The sequence below is a fragment of the Berghia stephanieae genome, chromosome 6, assembly GCF_034508935.2.
Source record: "Berghia stephanieae isolate SIO BIC M18660-M18661 chromosome 6, UCSD_Bste_1.3, whole genome shotgun sequence".
NCBI classification, from domain to species: domain Eukaryota; kingdom Metazoa; phylum Mollusca; class Gastropoda; order Nudibranchia; family Aeolidiidae; genus Berghia; species Berghia stephanieae.
Window position 1 is genome coordinate 32382686 of NC_088365.1, and position 16155 is coordinate 32398840.

The following is a 16155-nucleotide window of genomic DNA, read 5'->3' on the forward strand; positions in this document are numbered from 1 at the left end:
ACTAGTTTTGGTCCTTGAATGAATAACTCAAAAGTCATGGACCAAAGGACCAAGGCATGTAGCAACTACATTCACTCAACAAAGTATTTAACACTAACATTAATTACACACATACCATCTTCATAAGGTTATGCCCCATGGCATTTCTGTAACGAAATCGCCTCATTGAAAACACAACAACACCTACAATGATAAAAATGTACCAACATTTTAGGTTTATCATGAATGAAGTATGAAGATAGGAAAAAGCGGATGTGACCTGCTGGCTTGAAATGATATTAAGTCAGGTTGACAGTAAATAAGGGCTGTGTTATTAAATGTCAAATAAGATTCTCACAAACAGGGGATGAATCAATTCTTTTGACCTTAAACAGAACAGGGAACTTCATTTTTTATTGATTGATTTGTTTATTTTTGGATTACCCAAGTTGTATTCATAGTGGGCACTTACACAAAATCCACTTTGAAAAGTAGGTAATAAGAGTTATATTTTAAAGAGAAAATGGGGGTCCCGATAGCTCATTTGGGAGAGCACTTGCTTCACACATAAAGACTTCACGACTGAGATCAATCACGAGAGAAGTCAAGTTTTTTTTCTGACCCCCTTGTCCACCCATCTTGGTCAGTTAGATCCGGTGAAATGTATTTTGTGATAAACTAGCATCCTATCTAAGGGCTATTGCCTGTTTCATGATATAGAAACTGGGATTAACTTCAGTTCCACTGGCATAATGACTCTGAAGAACTAGTTTTTTTTTAAAAGAAAAATTAATCCGTTTTACCAAATTGGTGGGCAAGTAACAGTCACAATTATGATGGTTAATTTATTGTATCATATCATAATATAGTTTAAGAGCCAATAAGTTCTCAAAACATTTAAATGCTCTGTGTGACTTTTATGAATAGATAAAAAATGTATCAATTACATAAACAGCATTCAATGTTGATTAATTGATAATATTGAGATTGTAAAATCTAATACATAAATAAGGGTCATTTTCAATATCCTTAGTATAATTAACTCTATTAACATTCATTTGGCATGTTCAAATTTTGTACATTCGAGAGTTTCAATTAATTGATATACAAAATGCAATAATATCCAAATGTCACTTTACAATATTCATCAAAATCAAATATTATGTTAGTAAGTTCTTTATCAATCTTAAAAATATTAATTGAATTATAATTTTTTGTCTAAAACTTTAGATTATTCCAAATTGTCACAGTTCTTTGAATTAGGTTATTTTCCTTATAGACGAATTACATCTTTCAACAAATATCTTAAACTTATCTCCCCTAGTGTTTGTAGCATGCGAATAATTTTAAAAATAATTATAATCCATATTGCAAGAATCATGCACGAGTCTATATATATGAATAAGATCACCTCTTATTCTACAATATTTTAGTGAAGGCAAATTTAGATACTTTAACTTAATAGGATAGTTGTCGAATGTCAGGCAAAAGTCTCCTAGCACGGCTTTGTAAGTTCTCAATGTTAACAGACTTGCTTAAATAAGGGACTCCAAATACTATTTCCATACTCTAGACAATATCTTATGGCAGAATTATAAAGTTGGACAAATGTTTTTAAATCAAGATAGCTAAAGCTTTTCTGCATATAATTCTCACAAGCTTATTCACTCTTTTTATACAATCACATATTGTTCATCAAAACACAATTTATTATCAAAAATTATCCCAAAGTCTCTTTCTGATCATGTCGTTGGCATAACAGTCATATTATTACCACCTATGTAACAGGAGAATAAAGTGTTAGACCTACCAATGTACAGCACTCTGCATTTAGTAATATTAAAATAAAGCTGCCAATTTTCAGACCAATTATAAGTGAATTGATATAATTTTGTAAGATATCTTTATCTAATGTTAGTGCATAAATTATGAGGTGGATAGCTCATATGGTAGAGTCCCCAGCCAGATGGAGTTGTACCAGTAAGGTTTCAGGTTCGAGTCCCCATTGCCGCCGCATAATTTTTATTCTCTATTGTCTTCAGGCACTTTCCTACTCACTTCATTTCTTGCATAAATTTTGGTGTCATCAACAAAAATTTTGCATTTAGAATTCATAGTATCAGGTAGATCATTTATATAGATAATGAAGAGTAAAGGACTGAGTACACTGCCCTGGGGGATACCGCTAGTTGTGCATATGAAATAAAGCAGACGTTTATTTGTTAATTTCATTTAATTCCTATGAAAAAAAAAATGAAAAAAAAAACAACAGTTCTGGGCATTGGTAAACGAGCGAGGTCCCTCCTGCCATCTTGTTTTGTTTACACAGAGACTGAGTTGTCACCTTGGTTGTTTTTGATAAATATTAGTAAATACATAGCAATAGCAGTAAAAAGCAGTAATTGGAATGGCTGGTCTTACCAAAAAGAGGAAAATGAGTTGGAGAGATGCCAGGCAGGGTGTGTGTGTGTGTGTGTGAGAGAGAGAGAGAGAGATATATAGAAGAGAGAGAGAGACAGAGAGAGAGAGAGAGAGAGAGAGAGAGACAGAGAGAGAGAGAGAGACAGAGAGAGAGAGAGAGAGAGATTATTACACTTGGAATCGTCCAGTGTTGGTGGAATCAACAGAAACAAAGGAAAATTGGTATCATTTATTATGCCTTAAATGATACAATGTGATTTTAAAGCTTTGTTTACACTCTAAATTAATTTTTAAACAATCGTTCACACTCATGATTGCTTCATTTATATCTATTTGTTTTTTTCTTTCCTTGCTTTATTTTTGGGAGGGAGGGGAGACAGCATTCTTATGAATCTGACAATAGTAATGGGTGAGAATGTTTTTGATCACTATAATCGCATGTTTAAAAATAATAATAAATGTTACAATTTTGGATGCCAGAAAAAAATCCGGTCCTAACAGAAAAAAGGGGGTTGGCTCTGAATGGAAGGATAGTCTTGCAATTCGTCTTTCATTGAAATTGATTTAGACTTCTCAAACTGTGACCTCACTCCGGTCAGTTCTGAAAAAATCTACCTACGAGCAAAAGCCGACCTACCTTTTTGGGCATTTTTTAAATATTGAATTTCAAATTCTTTTTCATCTGGAACATCTTTAGCGTTTTTACTGAAGCTTCGTGCGTTTAATAGAACTATTCGTCTCGACAATTGCGAGGGTAATCTTCGAATTAGAGAACAAGCCATGAGATCTTGATATTCTTTCCCAGTTCCAGGTCAAATTCAATCCCAAGAAAAAGAAACGAAAGTGAAAGAAGTGGAAAGGAAGTTGACGGTTATCAGGGAGGCCATTCCCACCATGCGAAGCGAAGTGGGCGGGGTGAAGCGAAGCGATAACTCAGAGATAGAACGATATTGACGTCACTCAGCTCTTTGTTATTGCTTTTAGCCAGGCTTTTAATTATTAGTTCTCATGAAATTCTATCAATCAGACTTTAACGAAATAGTGATAATGGAGAGGCTTCGGATGGGAGCAATACAGAGAATGGACGTTTCGGATACAAATCCTTCGTTAGCACAACAATTGTCAAATGAAAGTGGAAAACAAATAAAATAAAATGGAGTATAACTTGTATCGTCTGTACTCAATGGTGGTTAATGCGGCTTAATGAGTATGGAATCCCTGGGGTGTGATTGGAATGATAAGGGCAATTCAGCGTCGTGAACTTTCTAGAAAATAATGGAAGATAACAGACATAATAGAAATGTAATATAAGAAGTAGTAGTAGTAGTAGTAGTGATAGTAGTAGTAGTATTAGTAGTAGTTATAGAAGTAGTAGTAGTAGTAGTAGTAGTAGTAGTAGTAGTAGTAGTAGTAGTAGTAATAGTAGTATATAGTAATAGTAGTATAGTAGTAGTAGTAGTAGTATAGTAGTAGTAGTATAGTAGTAGATAGTAGTAGTGATAGTAGATAGTAATTAGTAGTAGTTGTAGAAGTAGTAGTAGTAGTAGTAGTAGTAGTAGTAGTAGTAGTAGTAGTAGTAGTAGTAGTAGTAGTAGTAGTAGTAGTAGTAGTAGTAGTAGTAGTAGTAGTAGTAGTAGTAGTAGTAGTTTGGCCGGGGAAGGTGCTCTCTACTATAAACCTTCAAGGTTAGACAGTTTTGTGTATTGGTACGTATCCAGCTGGATGATGTGAGTATTTTAGCTACACGCACAGCATCAATATGTAACGTTACTTGGAATACAAAGCGAAGCGATTTTGGAGTGAGCGATAGTTGGCGAGTCAAAGCAGATCCATGCATGTGTTACCACTCCTTTCAGTTTCAGTCAATATGTCATTTGATTAGACTGAATAAGGGAGAAAACGACACACACACTCACACACACACACACACACAGAGAGAGAGAGAGAGAGAGAGAGAGAGAGAGAGAGAGAGAGAGAGAGAGAGAGAGAGAGAGAGAGAGAGAGAGAGATAGATAGAGAGAGAAAATCATAACAACATTATTGTCATATATTAATAAACAGTTACAATCATTCATTTTGTTTTGTTTTGTCACAATCGATGAATCTGTGTAGCCTATTGTACATATGCATCCAGCGATTGGGACGAAAGAGAATAGCCCAAGCGATTGCTCCACTTCGCCATGCTTCTCGTCGTTTCGCTTCGCTCGTGACGATTTTTCGTCCCGCCCGCTTCGCTCCGCATCGCCCGCAGCCTGGACCCATCGCTCGACGCATTCAGTCTCTGATGTTTCAGCCAGTACACAGTACACATAATATTATTTATCGACCGTGAAAATATCCCCTCAAAGAATAAATAAATACAAATGAAGGTATGTGTAAACAAATGTTTATTGATGACTCTCTCTCTCTCTCTCTCTCTCTCTCTCTCTCTCTCTCTCTCTCTCTCTCTCTCTCTCTCTCTCTCTCTCTCTCTCTCTCTCTCTCTTCATGACTCAGTCATGTTTACAATCGGCTGTGCATCAGTCACGTGATAAACAAGATGGCGGTGGCTAGATCGTGCCCTTGAAAGCCGTCATGATCATCCAGCGTCACCGTTGGGCAGACACACTAGCCGACATCCCGTGTTTAGCTTTCACCTCGGTGTTGTGTAACTTTTCTGTCCTCTTCTTCTTCTTCAAATACCAAGTCTGTGCCAGACATTTGTGATAATAGTACGCCATTCATCTCTCTGATCAGATAACCTCAGAAAACTAATAATATTACTCTTCTCTTTCTTTGTCATCCAGCTGTTCAAACTATTCAAATATGTTTATCTTGGTCTACCTTTACTCTTTTTATCTTCTATCTTTCCTGTGAGAGCAAGATGTTCAATACATTTATGTCGATTTAGGTGCCCTAAAAATTGCATTTGTCTTTTTCTTATTGTACGAATTAGTAACATTTTAGTTTCAGCTTGCACTAATACCTCTTCATTAGTTTTTTAACATCCTTCTAAGGCCCCCCATAGACGCCGACATCCGCTGATAGCGGACGGATGACCTATCGCTGTGACCCGATCCCTGCGTTTATCGTAGATGATTTTTGCCCACATACGGGGAGATATTTTTTTGAGGCGATCGGCGATCGGGGGCGTGGCAGTATAAAAAAGTGGACAATTTTTTTCGGATTTTCGCTGTTTTCACGTCGGATTCGTGATCAGCGTCAAATTTACAATAGGTTTGATACTAAGAACTGTGTGTTTACTCCAAAAATTGGTGAAATTAGAAATAAATTTTAATTAATAGTGAGGCTATGTGGCCGACAGAACCGATCCCAGTTACTGTCTGTTATTCTATCTTTCGTCTTGCGCACAAAAGTGATTACTTCTCACTAAATTATATAAATTAGACTGTTGAAGGAACGAAATTGACATCATTCCACTCTTTGTTATTGTATTAAGGCAGTCATTTTGGTATTAGTTCTCACTAAATTATATCAATCAGACTTTTAACGTTCAAGGTTACTCGTAGTTTTGTATGACGGTACGTTATTTCCGACTGGTGGATGTTGTGAGCATTTTACCTAAACTCATAGCATCAATAACCGTCCAAGATATGTAGCAATAGCTATAATAATCTAACATGTCGAGAGAGAGAGAGAGAGAGAGAGAGAGAGAGAGAGAGAGAGAGAGAGAGAGAGAGAGAGAGAGAGAGAAATAGTAAGAGAGAAAAATTTACTTGCGCTATATATACCGCTATATTCAATAAAGGTGCTCAAATCACTTTATAAGGGTCTTTGGCCAACATAAAAACATGTTAGACGAGACATGACTGTTAAGCGATATTGCAATTGTTTCCCGACAGAGACGACGCTGTAAACAGCGAGGTACTCATTTTAACAGTGAACAAGGTGAGAGAATGCGAGTAAAGAGCCTTTTCCAAGGACTCAATTATGCGCCACTCAGAGCGGGACTCGAATCCAGTACCGTCCGATCCAAAGGCGAGTGTCATTTCACAAGATCACATGCATAGCCGCACAAAAAAAATGATTAGAGAATAGATTCATATGTATTGAAGGAGGAGAGAGCGGATGGAGTGAGTAAAGTTCTTGGATATTTATAGAAGGAACCAAATTGACGTCACTCATCTCATTGTTATTATTTTTAGACACCCATTTTTATGATTAGTTCTCATGAAAATATATCAGACTATAACGTTCAAGGTTCCATGTAGATCTTTGGGCTGGAGTGACATTTCTGGCTGGCGGACTTTGTGAGTATTTTAATTTAACACATAGCATCAATAGAAGGAATGACTTTGACGTTAGTCAACCCGTTGTTATTGCTTTTAGACAGCATTTTATAATTAACTTATCACTAAGTTATATCAATCAGACAATGAACGTTCGCGTTTGCAGTTTTGTGTGTTAATATGTTATACCCCGATGGAGATGTCGTGAGTATTTTTCCAATACGCATAACATCCATACATTTGCAATCCGATTTAAGTTTAAAAGCAACGTAGACCACGGAAATTTTTCCATTTTGTGGACAATAAAGATTTGTTATTTATCGTCATTATTATTACTATTATATTATTATTATTATTATTATTATTATTATTATTATTATTATTATTATTATTATTATTATTATTATTATTATTATTATTATTATCATTATTATTATTATTATTATTATTATTATTATTATTATCATTATTATTATTATTATTATTATTATTATTATTATTATTATTATTATTATTATTATTATTATTATATTATTATTATTATTTATAAAACAAATCGAGAGTGTTCCCGTGGCAGATTAAACGGGTACTCCTCGGGACTACTCGCATTCGCACCCCCCCTCAACCACCACCGCCACCACACACACGCACACAGCTCTTTTTTTTTGGGGGGGGGGGGGGCGTTGTTTGTAGATTATAATTCAGACAATGCCCACCCCTGTCATCACGTAGTCAAGGCTTTTTGGCATCTGCCAATCCCAAATGTCTGTGTCAAGCTCGACCGTCATGTCGCGTCAACGGGTGAGGAGGAAAAAAAATAAATAAATAAAGAACTGGCATATTATTATATCATTACATTGAAAATTATGAAAACTATTTTTTATTTTGTATGAAATCCTTTATAAATTTTACGATGATCAAGAACGAAACTTTTGCCATCTACCTCTTCCTGGCGCAACATTTATAAAAATATTATTTAAAAAAAATAATAACACAGCATTTATTTGGCGCAATATCCACGTGCTCAAAGCGCTTTACAAGGGGTCCCAAGGCAACAGCAATATTAAACTTGAAAGACGAGACATGACGCCTGTCAGGCGATGTGACATTTTTTCCTAACAAATTCAACGAACGGCCATGTACTCATTTTACACCTGAGTACGGTGAGAAAATGTGAGTAAAGAGCATTTTCCAAGGACTCAACTCTGCGCCACGCAGAGCGGGTCTCGAAACCTGAACCTTCCGATCTGGAAGCGAGAGTCATACCACAAAACAGGGAGGGGCACTGTTCTGTCGGCCACATAACCTCAACATTAATTAAATTTTATTTCTAATTTCATCAATTTTTGGAGTAAAAACATAGTTCTTGGTATCAAACCTATTGTAAATTCGACGCTGATCACGAATCTGACGTTAAAACAGCGAAAATCCAAAAAAAAAATTGTCCAATTTTTTTATACTGCCACGCCCCCGATCGCCGATCGCCTCGAAAAATATTAAGCAAAGCGGGCTTTGCGAGCGATCGACCGTACCTAGGTTTATCGGCCAGGTATTTGGCCACACACATTGCGTTTTCATCCCGGTTTGCCTGATCGTGGTTCGGACGCCTATCAAAACCCTGCGTGTATGGAGCCTCTAAGAAACCACATAATTTATGCTGCCTCCAGTTTCTTTCTAATGTCTTCTTCACAGCCATTTAATAATACGGATCATATATAGGCCTTCAAAACCCTATATTTTGTTGTCATTTAGATACATATTGTGGTTTTTGAAAATTAAACTCATTTTATTAAAACTATCTTTAGCTATTGCAATTTTTCGTTTTATTTCTGTGCTACACCTGTGCCATCTGAAGTTATTATTATGGATCCAAAATATTTAAATGTCTGAACTTGTTTTATCGTTTCCCCTTTGCTTATTAAGTTACATTATGGATTTCTTTCTCTCCTTGATACAACCATGCATTCTGTCTAGGTCAACTAAATTGTTACACTTTAAGACTTCTATGGTATTGGATTATACAGGGTGTTTTGCTACCCGATAAAGAATTGAAATAGCTTAAAGACTAGAAATGATAGAAACATCTAGTTTTTTGCATAGTTTTTCATCACTATTCAAGCTTTTTGCAGTGAAAATTTCAGGAAGATCCATAAGCCGTTATTAGTTATAATACAGTCGCACTTTTTGGTTAAAATTTAACTCAAGCGATTTTTGACGCAAAAATTAGAAGTAAAATAAAAATGCGTCTGATTCAGTTTTATACAAAATGTACTTAACAAGACAGGGCTTCATACCGTTTAAAGTTAAATCACAGGAAGTCCATGTTTTGTGTGCTTTCATGTTTGATAGTTGGAATGGACCATTTTATTTACGAAAACACTGTAACTGTCATATCATTCTTTATCGGGTAATATGTAATATTAATAATAATAATAAAATAATAATAATAAAATAATAATAATAATAATAATAATAATAATAATAATAATAATAATAATAATAATAATAATATTAATAATAATAATAAAATAATAATAATAATCATCATCATAATGATAATAATAATGATAAACACCCTGTATTTTTAAGTGTAATTCTCACTTTGCATTTTTTAATGGATTAGTCGTAAAAACTAAGAGTAAGATGAATACACATAAGCATAATTATTACCTCGCACTGATTTGCCATCATCATCAGTGTCATCCTTTTCATCTGTGATTGTTGAGGCCGCCGATTATAGAACTGTCAAAGTTAGGGTTAGAAAATACAAACGACACCGAGTCCAACACTGCTCACTGCGGCTATGTGGTCTAGTGGTATGACACTCGCTTTCGGATCGAAAAGTCCTGGGTTCGAGCCTCGCTTGGTGCATAGTTGAGTCCTTGGAGAAAGGCTCTTTATTCACATTCTCTCACCCTACTCAGGTGTAAAATGAGTACCTGGTCGTTAACAGCGTTGTCTCTGTCCGAAAAAATTGTAATATCGCCTAACAAGCGTCCTGTCCCGGCCTACATGCTAAATGTTGCTGTTGGACAGGGACCCTTGTAAAGCGCTTTGAGCACGTTTAGCGAATATAGCGATATAAAAAAAAGCTCTTTGTTTTTATTGAAAAAGAAATCGTTTTGACCATCCGGAACTGTCATTTTTTTTTCAATATCCTAGAATGATGTGAGATGCCGTCGCTGGATGGTGAACACGAGACGGGATGACATTAATAATAAAAAAATGCGTCGAAACAGCTGAACATTGGCAGTGTTTTGCGTTCCATGCATTTTGAGGAGTCCCAATTTACATCCTCAAAGAAAAATCAGCTTTTAAAAAGATGCTATTTCAACCTCATTTGATATTTCAAATCCACCACCATCTATGGCTCATTCAAAGAGGTCGGCTCCGAAACCCAGGCCATTTATTCCATCTAAGCCAGCTAAATCTACATATCTACAACCAGCTTGCTATCAGTGCCAACATCAATTTGTAATAATAACATGTAATATTAATGTCCAGTACCTATTGATTTAATAATTATAATGTAGAAAATAGTTCCTCAGAACGAATCAAGAACTAAGAAAATAATAATGTGTACCCAATGAATTCAACCGTTATACGTGCGTCACCCTTACAATATTACAATATTCTTTCCCTATTTTATTTATGAGTTCAAGTAAAATGTTACTCCACTTGATTATAGACAAATGTAAATTAATCTGAAACTAGATCTATAAATTGTATGTAATTTGTTTATGCGCTTTACTAATTTAGTTTAATCCCATAATAGTAATAGCAGCTATCGGTTTTATTTGTGGCGTATGCGAGTAATATGAACAAAACAGACCCAAACAAAGCATGACATGAGTACACAATGTGTCACGTTACACACACTACCACTCGAGTTGTGAATGAGTACCTGGCTTTAGGCAGAGACGGATATTGTCAGATTGCTAGTACTGCAGCGCCTAACAGACAACTGGCATTGAATGTGATGGAAATACGGTTCCATATGACCTGCTGGGGGAATAAATGTAACATTGTGAAACGCATTGAGCCGGTTTGAGATCTGGGAAAGGTTCTATATTCATCAAGGGTGGAGAGAGAGAGAGAGAGAGAGAATAGTAGGTTGATATATAGATTAATATAGTTGATGAGTAGATAGATATGAAAATAAAAATAAAAGTTGTACATGCTGTTATATATCTCTTTGTTGCATATTATTACCGGAAAAAAAACCTGAAGAAGTTTAGAAGCCTGTGACCACCGTTCCATAATTGATGGGAGTCTGAAATTTCACCACAATCAAACCTTTTACTATTATGTAATCCAAAACTTTTCAGGAAAATATATTGAAAAATTTCAACACTACGATTGTTTTAATAACTCGCCCCAAATCCATACGCTTCAGAGTGTGTCATATAAAACCTTTCCGTGTGTTTACATAACGCCCTTATTCACTGCGAATTTATTTTTTATATATATTATAATATTAATTATATTATAATCAGATGATCTTGAACTTCTCATAAAAATCGAAATTCATACCAGTACCAGTCATTATGAACTGTAAATCGAAATATTATCAGACATGAAGTTAACCGGTCGTTAGAGCTGAGAATTTGAGGTTTAGAAAAAGCGAATATTTTGACGTAATTCTCAAATTTTGATGGTGATATTATGTCAATCCTCTAATTTGCTTTATGATTGTGATTCGACACCATGCGTTCGGAACTGATTATTTTAACTGCTTCTGTGTAAACTTTTGTACGAACTTTTAAAACCATGTTAAACATCAATGACCAAATTTCTACTAGAAAACGTTCATTTAATTCGTTTTTTTAGTCACTTACTTCGCTTAGGCTTAAGATTAGGGCCAGTTTTCACGAAAGAGGACTAGATGTAGTTATTTACTAATCTAGTAAATGACTTGCTAGTCTTAAGCCTAAGCGAAGTAAGTAACTACCAAAAAAAAATCGGATTTCATAAACGTGTTCTAGTCTCGGACTAGCTAGTCTCTCGCCTAGAACTGGGCGTTGTAAGGACGGTGACTAATTCGGGTATTTTGTGCGGGTAAAATCACGCTCTCTAGTACACGACGGCAGGTAAGATACCCGCCTTCATACTTTCAACGCAAACGATTTCCAAAGAGGAATTAGCAACGTATCCGGTATAGATAATGCTCCTTTTCACATTATTACTTTATATATTTTGCCATGATGAATCAAATCACGTGATATTGACTGTCGACTACAATGGTGTCCTTGGTCTATATGAAACAATGAAAGTTTCAGTGAAACTCAAACAAATAAAACCAACGAGAAAGTGTGTTCTAATGAATCACATTATATAAGTCAGTTACAAAGCCAACAGTATAACTTTTGTCTCCACTATACTTTCTAATCTTGTTTTGTTTTTTGTTGTTTTTTTTTTTGGTTGTTCTTTGACGCAAATCTTCGATTTCTCGTCTCCCTTCGTCTTCACTCGCAACTCACAAGCCGATTAGATTCAGTCATTTTATTATTTTTTTGTTTTGTTTTTGCTCACAAAATTGTATACTTTCGACGATCTGCAATTATCTTATAGTTTTTAAAGCCAGTGTCAATGACAACAAGACACTTTTTGCCTGTGTCATTTGTAACCGACGCATTTTCTCTCCGAATCGAAGCGCACTCAATCTATAAATAGCTATCTTGTTGACGCTCTGACGTATCCTAGTAACTACTCTCAGACTAAAGCATGAAGTCTTGCCTCAGCAAATGACTACCCATCTTCAACCCATCACCTTCTCGTACATATTCCAGCATTTTCTTTAGCCACTTCTTTTCCCTCAGATTCCAACTGAAGAATTCATCAGCCTAGTTCAAGAAAGGCCGGCACTGTGGCAGAAGTCACATCCTAATTTTTCTAACCGGGACATCCGAATTGAACTTATGACACAAATTGCCGTTGTAGCTGAGAGTGACGGTAAGTATGTGCAGCACGATCATACTTTTTTCTCCTTCCACGAAACTGTTCCCTAGTCGTTAAAAAAAAAAGTTACAGAATTTATTATGTATCCATGCAGAATAGGTTTGTGATCATCAATGGTCACTGACTCGCCTTGTATTATTAATACCGAACACTTATATAGCGCCAACATCTCATGCAATACACACACACACACACACACACACACACACACACACACACACTTATGGAGAACTGCTTGACTGTAAAAACTGGACAACGGAGTTGAATAGTGCAAATAATCGAACAAGACATTGTGTGGAGCAGCAACCTATTGAACTCCTCATCATTCTCCACGCACAGCTGTTTGAAAAGGCGATTGTTGAGCACATGAGCTTTTATCTGTTCATTGCCGTGATGGCGAAGTACAGCTATTTATGCAATGGCTGGGTGAGATGTTTAGCCACAAGGTGTCTGTGAATCCACACAATGTACTGATAACATGTTTGGCATAGCCTCTTTCAAAAATGCTGTAAAGCCACAATAGCGCCCTACCATGGCAACTATCCCATCAGTGGCACACGCTACAATATTTGTGATTGGAATTTCCCATCTTCGAAAAAAAAATCGCGAACAGTTTTGTACACTGCATGCGAAGAGAAGTTATTGGTAAACGTAATTACCTTGTCTAAACCGAACATAGTATGTCAGCAGCAGGGCATCATCATTGCTGAGAGTCGACTCGTCACTTTCAAAAGTTGAATAAATTGACCGCAGCTTCTCCCGCCATGTCATCAATTCGCCTTTGAATTGTGCAAAGCCTTCGTTACTAGTTCAGGATCTTTGTGTAAAACAGTCTTTATAGCCTCTCGTATGGCTGGGATAAATAATACTTCACCTATGGTATATAAGGTTTGCTTAACATATCAAAATAACTTCTAGTATAATCCACCCTGTGTAGTTCCTGATCACCCCCCCCCCCCCCCCCCCCCCCCCCCCGAGAGACTTCATCGTCCCCCAAATTCAAATTTTGCATTTATCGCAATTTTTTATTTACCCTCCCCCTTGGGTACCTTCTCCCCCCCCCCCCCCCCCCCCCCCCATATCGCCCACTTTGAGAACAACTGAATTAAACAATTACTACAGCTATTAGATACAGACGGATGCATATTCAATATTTAAAACGCTATCAACATAGAAATACATTAAGAAAAAAAGAAATCAAGCAAAGAAATGTTTTCTAAAGTAATATGTCTTTACCTGCTTTTGAATGCCTCCAGGGATTCTGAATTTCTAATCTCAAAAGGTCATTTATTGAAAATGGAATGATAAATAAAAAGCTTTTATCTGCATTTAATTTGTTCTGGAAAGTGCGTAACAACAGCACACCTGAAGCTGATCGTAAGTTCCGAACAGGGGATTTCAATTCAGTAAGTGGTAATTTGGAGCAGATCTATGGAGACACTTAAATACCAATGTTGCTACTTTGTAGTCAATCCTACAAACTATGGGCAGCTAATGCATCTCTAAAAGAAGGGTGGAAGGTTCATGCGACTTCTTTTTTCCTAACACAAATCTAGCTGCATTGTTCCGAATGACTTGCAATGTTTTTAATTTTTCAATTGATATACTGGACAAAATTGAATTGCAGTAGTCAAGTTTGAAAATACTAATGAAGATATCAGTTATTGGCATTTTTCTTTTGATGGCATGTTTCTTTTGATATAAATTTCCGAATGTTACTGATTTTCTTTAATTCAAATGATAGCTTATTTTTCAAAGAGCTGACCTGGCATCCCATTGTAAGATCACTGTCAAGCAACACTCCAATATTTTTTTACCTGGTTAATTCCCCTTTCACACGCCTTTTCCCTCATTCTCTTACTGCCAATCAACAAAATTTGTCTTTTCATCCTTCCATCCATGCCTTGACATCTTCAATGCATTTTAAAGATTTTTGTTTCTTGATCGATAAAGGATTAGCAATACTTCAGTCATAAATTTGAGTGTTATCTGCATAGAAGTGGTGTATAAAGCAGTGATATAGTATCTCATCCGCAAGTGGAAAAGTATACAAAATGAATAGGTCAGGACCCAATACAGATCCCGAGGAACCCCAAATAAGAGTAGTTGTTGCTCAGATTGAGCACCATCAATAGACACACTGGTTTCTGTCCGCAAGAGAGGCCCGAAACCAATCCAGTGCACTGTCGCTAATATCAAATATACACCGCAGCCTTCGTATCAAAATCTTATGATCAATTGTGTCAAAGGCTGCAGACAGGTCGAGCAAATTCAGCAACCTCAATTTTCCTTCATCAATAACGTTCTTTAAATCATTCACAATCCTCAATAGTGCTGTTTCTGTCGAGTGATTGTTACGATAAGCTGATTGAAAGTGATTATTAAGTGGTGGAGAATAACACATGCGACCAGACCTATTAGGGCATTGTGCACTATAAGCTGAATAGTAGTTATGAGAATTCTCCATTTTCTAGAAAGAATACCAAACCATGTACATCATATCGACAGGCTCTGAACCGAAGATAATCGTGAATACGACTGTTGTGTCTTAGATTTGTTGGTTATGGAGTCATCAGCCGGTCCTAAACCGATAAACAAGATCTCCCAATAAAAGAAGAATTAGGTGACTTTGGTGGGAGCTCAATATTGTTTTCATCCAAAAGTTTTTTCAACTCTGAACGCTGAAAGATGTCATCATCTCTCTCCTTCCCATAAGCTGTAATGTCAATGAAAATAAATCGGTCATCCCCGCGAGAGCCTGCAAAACTATGGAAAAATCCAATGCTCCAGAGTTGTCTGGACTTTTAATTCGTATGTGTTTGCCATCCAGACACGTTAGGGAAATCCCAATGCATCATACAAATCTATTGCAGTCTTTTCGAGCATTTCTTTCATTGGCGTGGGTAGAAATTCATTGCAGATTGGCGGCACAAGTTGTCAATTTCGCAAGTGTCAAACATCCCATTAAAAAACTGAAAGCCAATAGCCAAAAAGAAAGTTTTGTTCCAAGAAATCAGCAATTAAAAAAAAATAATAACTCACTCATTACACATATTATAATGATACATGGTGGCAACAAGGCAAAATAATGTAGTTATATCAACTGCCATGGTCGGAAATGTTTCTCTCAATATTTGAAAGTATGATATAATAACATCATCTCCATTCCTTTGTAATTTTTATTTGCATCATCATTCATCTTTGTTATCATCTTTTTTTTCATCATCGTGATGAAATGACTAAGATTTTTTAAAAACCATTTTATTTCAGTTACAGAATGTTCAAAGAAGCTGAAAAATCTTAAAGACTCAATGAGGGCACAGGTCGCAAAGCTTCCAAAAACAAGCTCCGGATTGCCAGCATTTAACTCAAGTGAACATATAACCTGGCCATTTTTCAAACGTTTGATGTTTATGAAAAATGAATTTAGTGGACAAAAAAAAGCATCAAGCCTCAGCAGTATAGAGGCAAGTACAATTGGAACGCCAGATGTAAAATCAGAAATAATCACTGTTAATACCACCGAGCCCTGTGCCTATTTAAGCGCACCTACTGGCTCCCAAATAGA

At 36.1% G+C, this 16155-nt stretch overlaps 2 protein-coding genes across 4 annotated transcripts in view; one reads left to right on the plus strand and one right to left on the minus strand.

Moving 5' to 3' along the window:
• The window catches only part of LOC144974883 (methylglutaconyl-CoA hydratase, mitochondrial-like), a 29012-nt gene extending 25700 nt beyond the window's left edge, over positions 1-3312 (minus strand). Inside the window, exons 1-2 of one of the 2 annotated variants that reach the window (XM_078918337.1) lie at positions 3038-3312; positions 116-183 (exon numbers count right to left, since the gene is read on the minus strand). In XM_078918337.1, coding sequence (XP_078774463.1) covers positions 116-183; positions 3038-3182 — 213 coding nt within the window. In that variant the 5' untranslated portion in view covers positions 3183-3312. The remainder of the gene's footprint in view (positions 1-115; positions 184-3037) is intronic. The other variant, XM_078918338.1, reaches the window with a different exon arrangement.
• Positions 3313-4658: 1346 nt separating this feature from the next.
• LOC144974886 (uncharacterized) overlaps positions 4659-16155 on the plus strand; it is an 11952-nt gene continuing 455 nt past the window's right edge. The window contains exons 1-3 of one of the 2 annotated variants that reach the window (XM_078918341.1): positions 4659-4769; positions 12449-12581; positions 15858-16155. The exon at positions 15858-16155 is cut by the window's right edge and continues 455 nt beyond it. In XM_078918341.1, coding sequence (XP_078774467.1) covers positions 4764-4769; positions 12449-12581; positions 15858-16155 — 437 coding nt within the window. In that variant the 5' untranslated portion in view covers positions 4659-4763. Of the gene's footprint in view, positions 4770-4951; positions 5112-12448; positions 12582-15857 lie in introns of those variants that run through there. The other variant, XM_078918342.1, reaches the window with a different exon arrangement.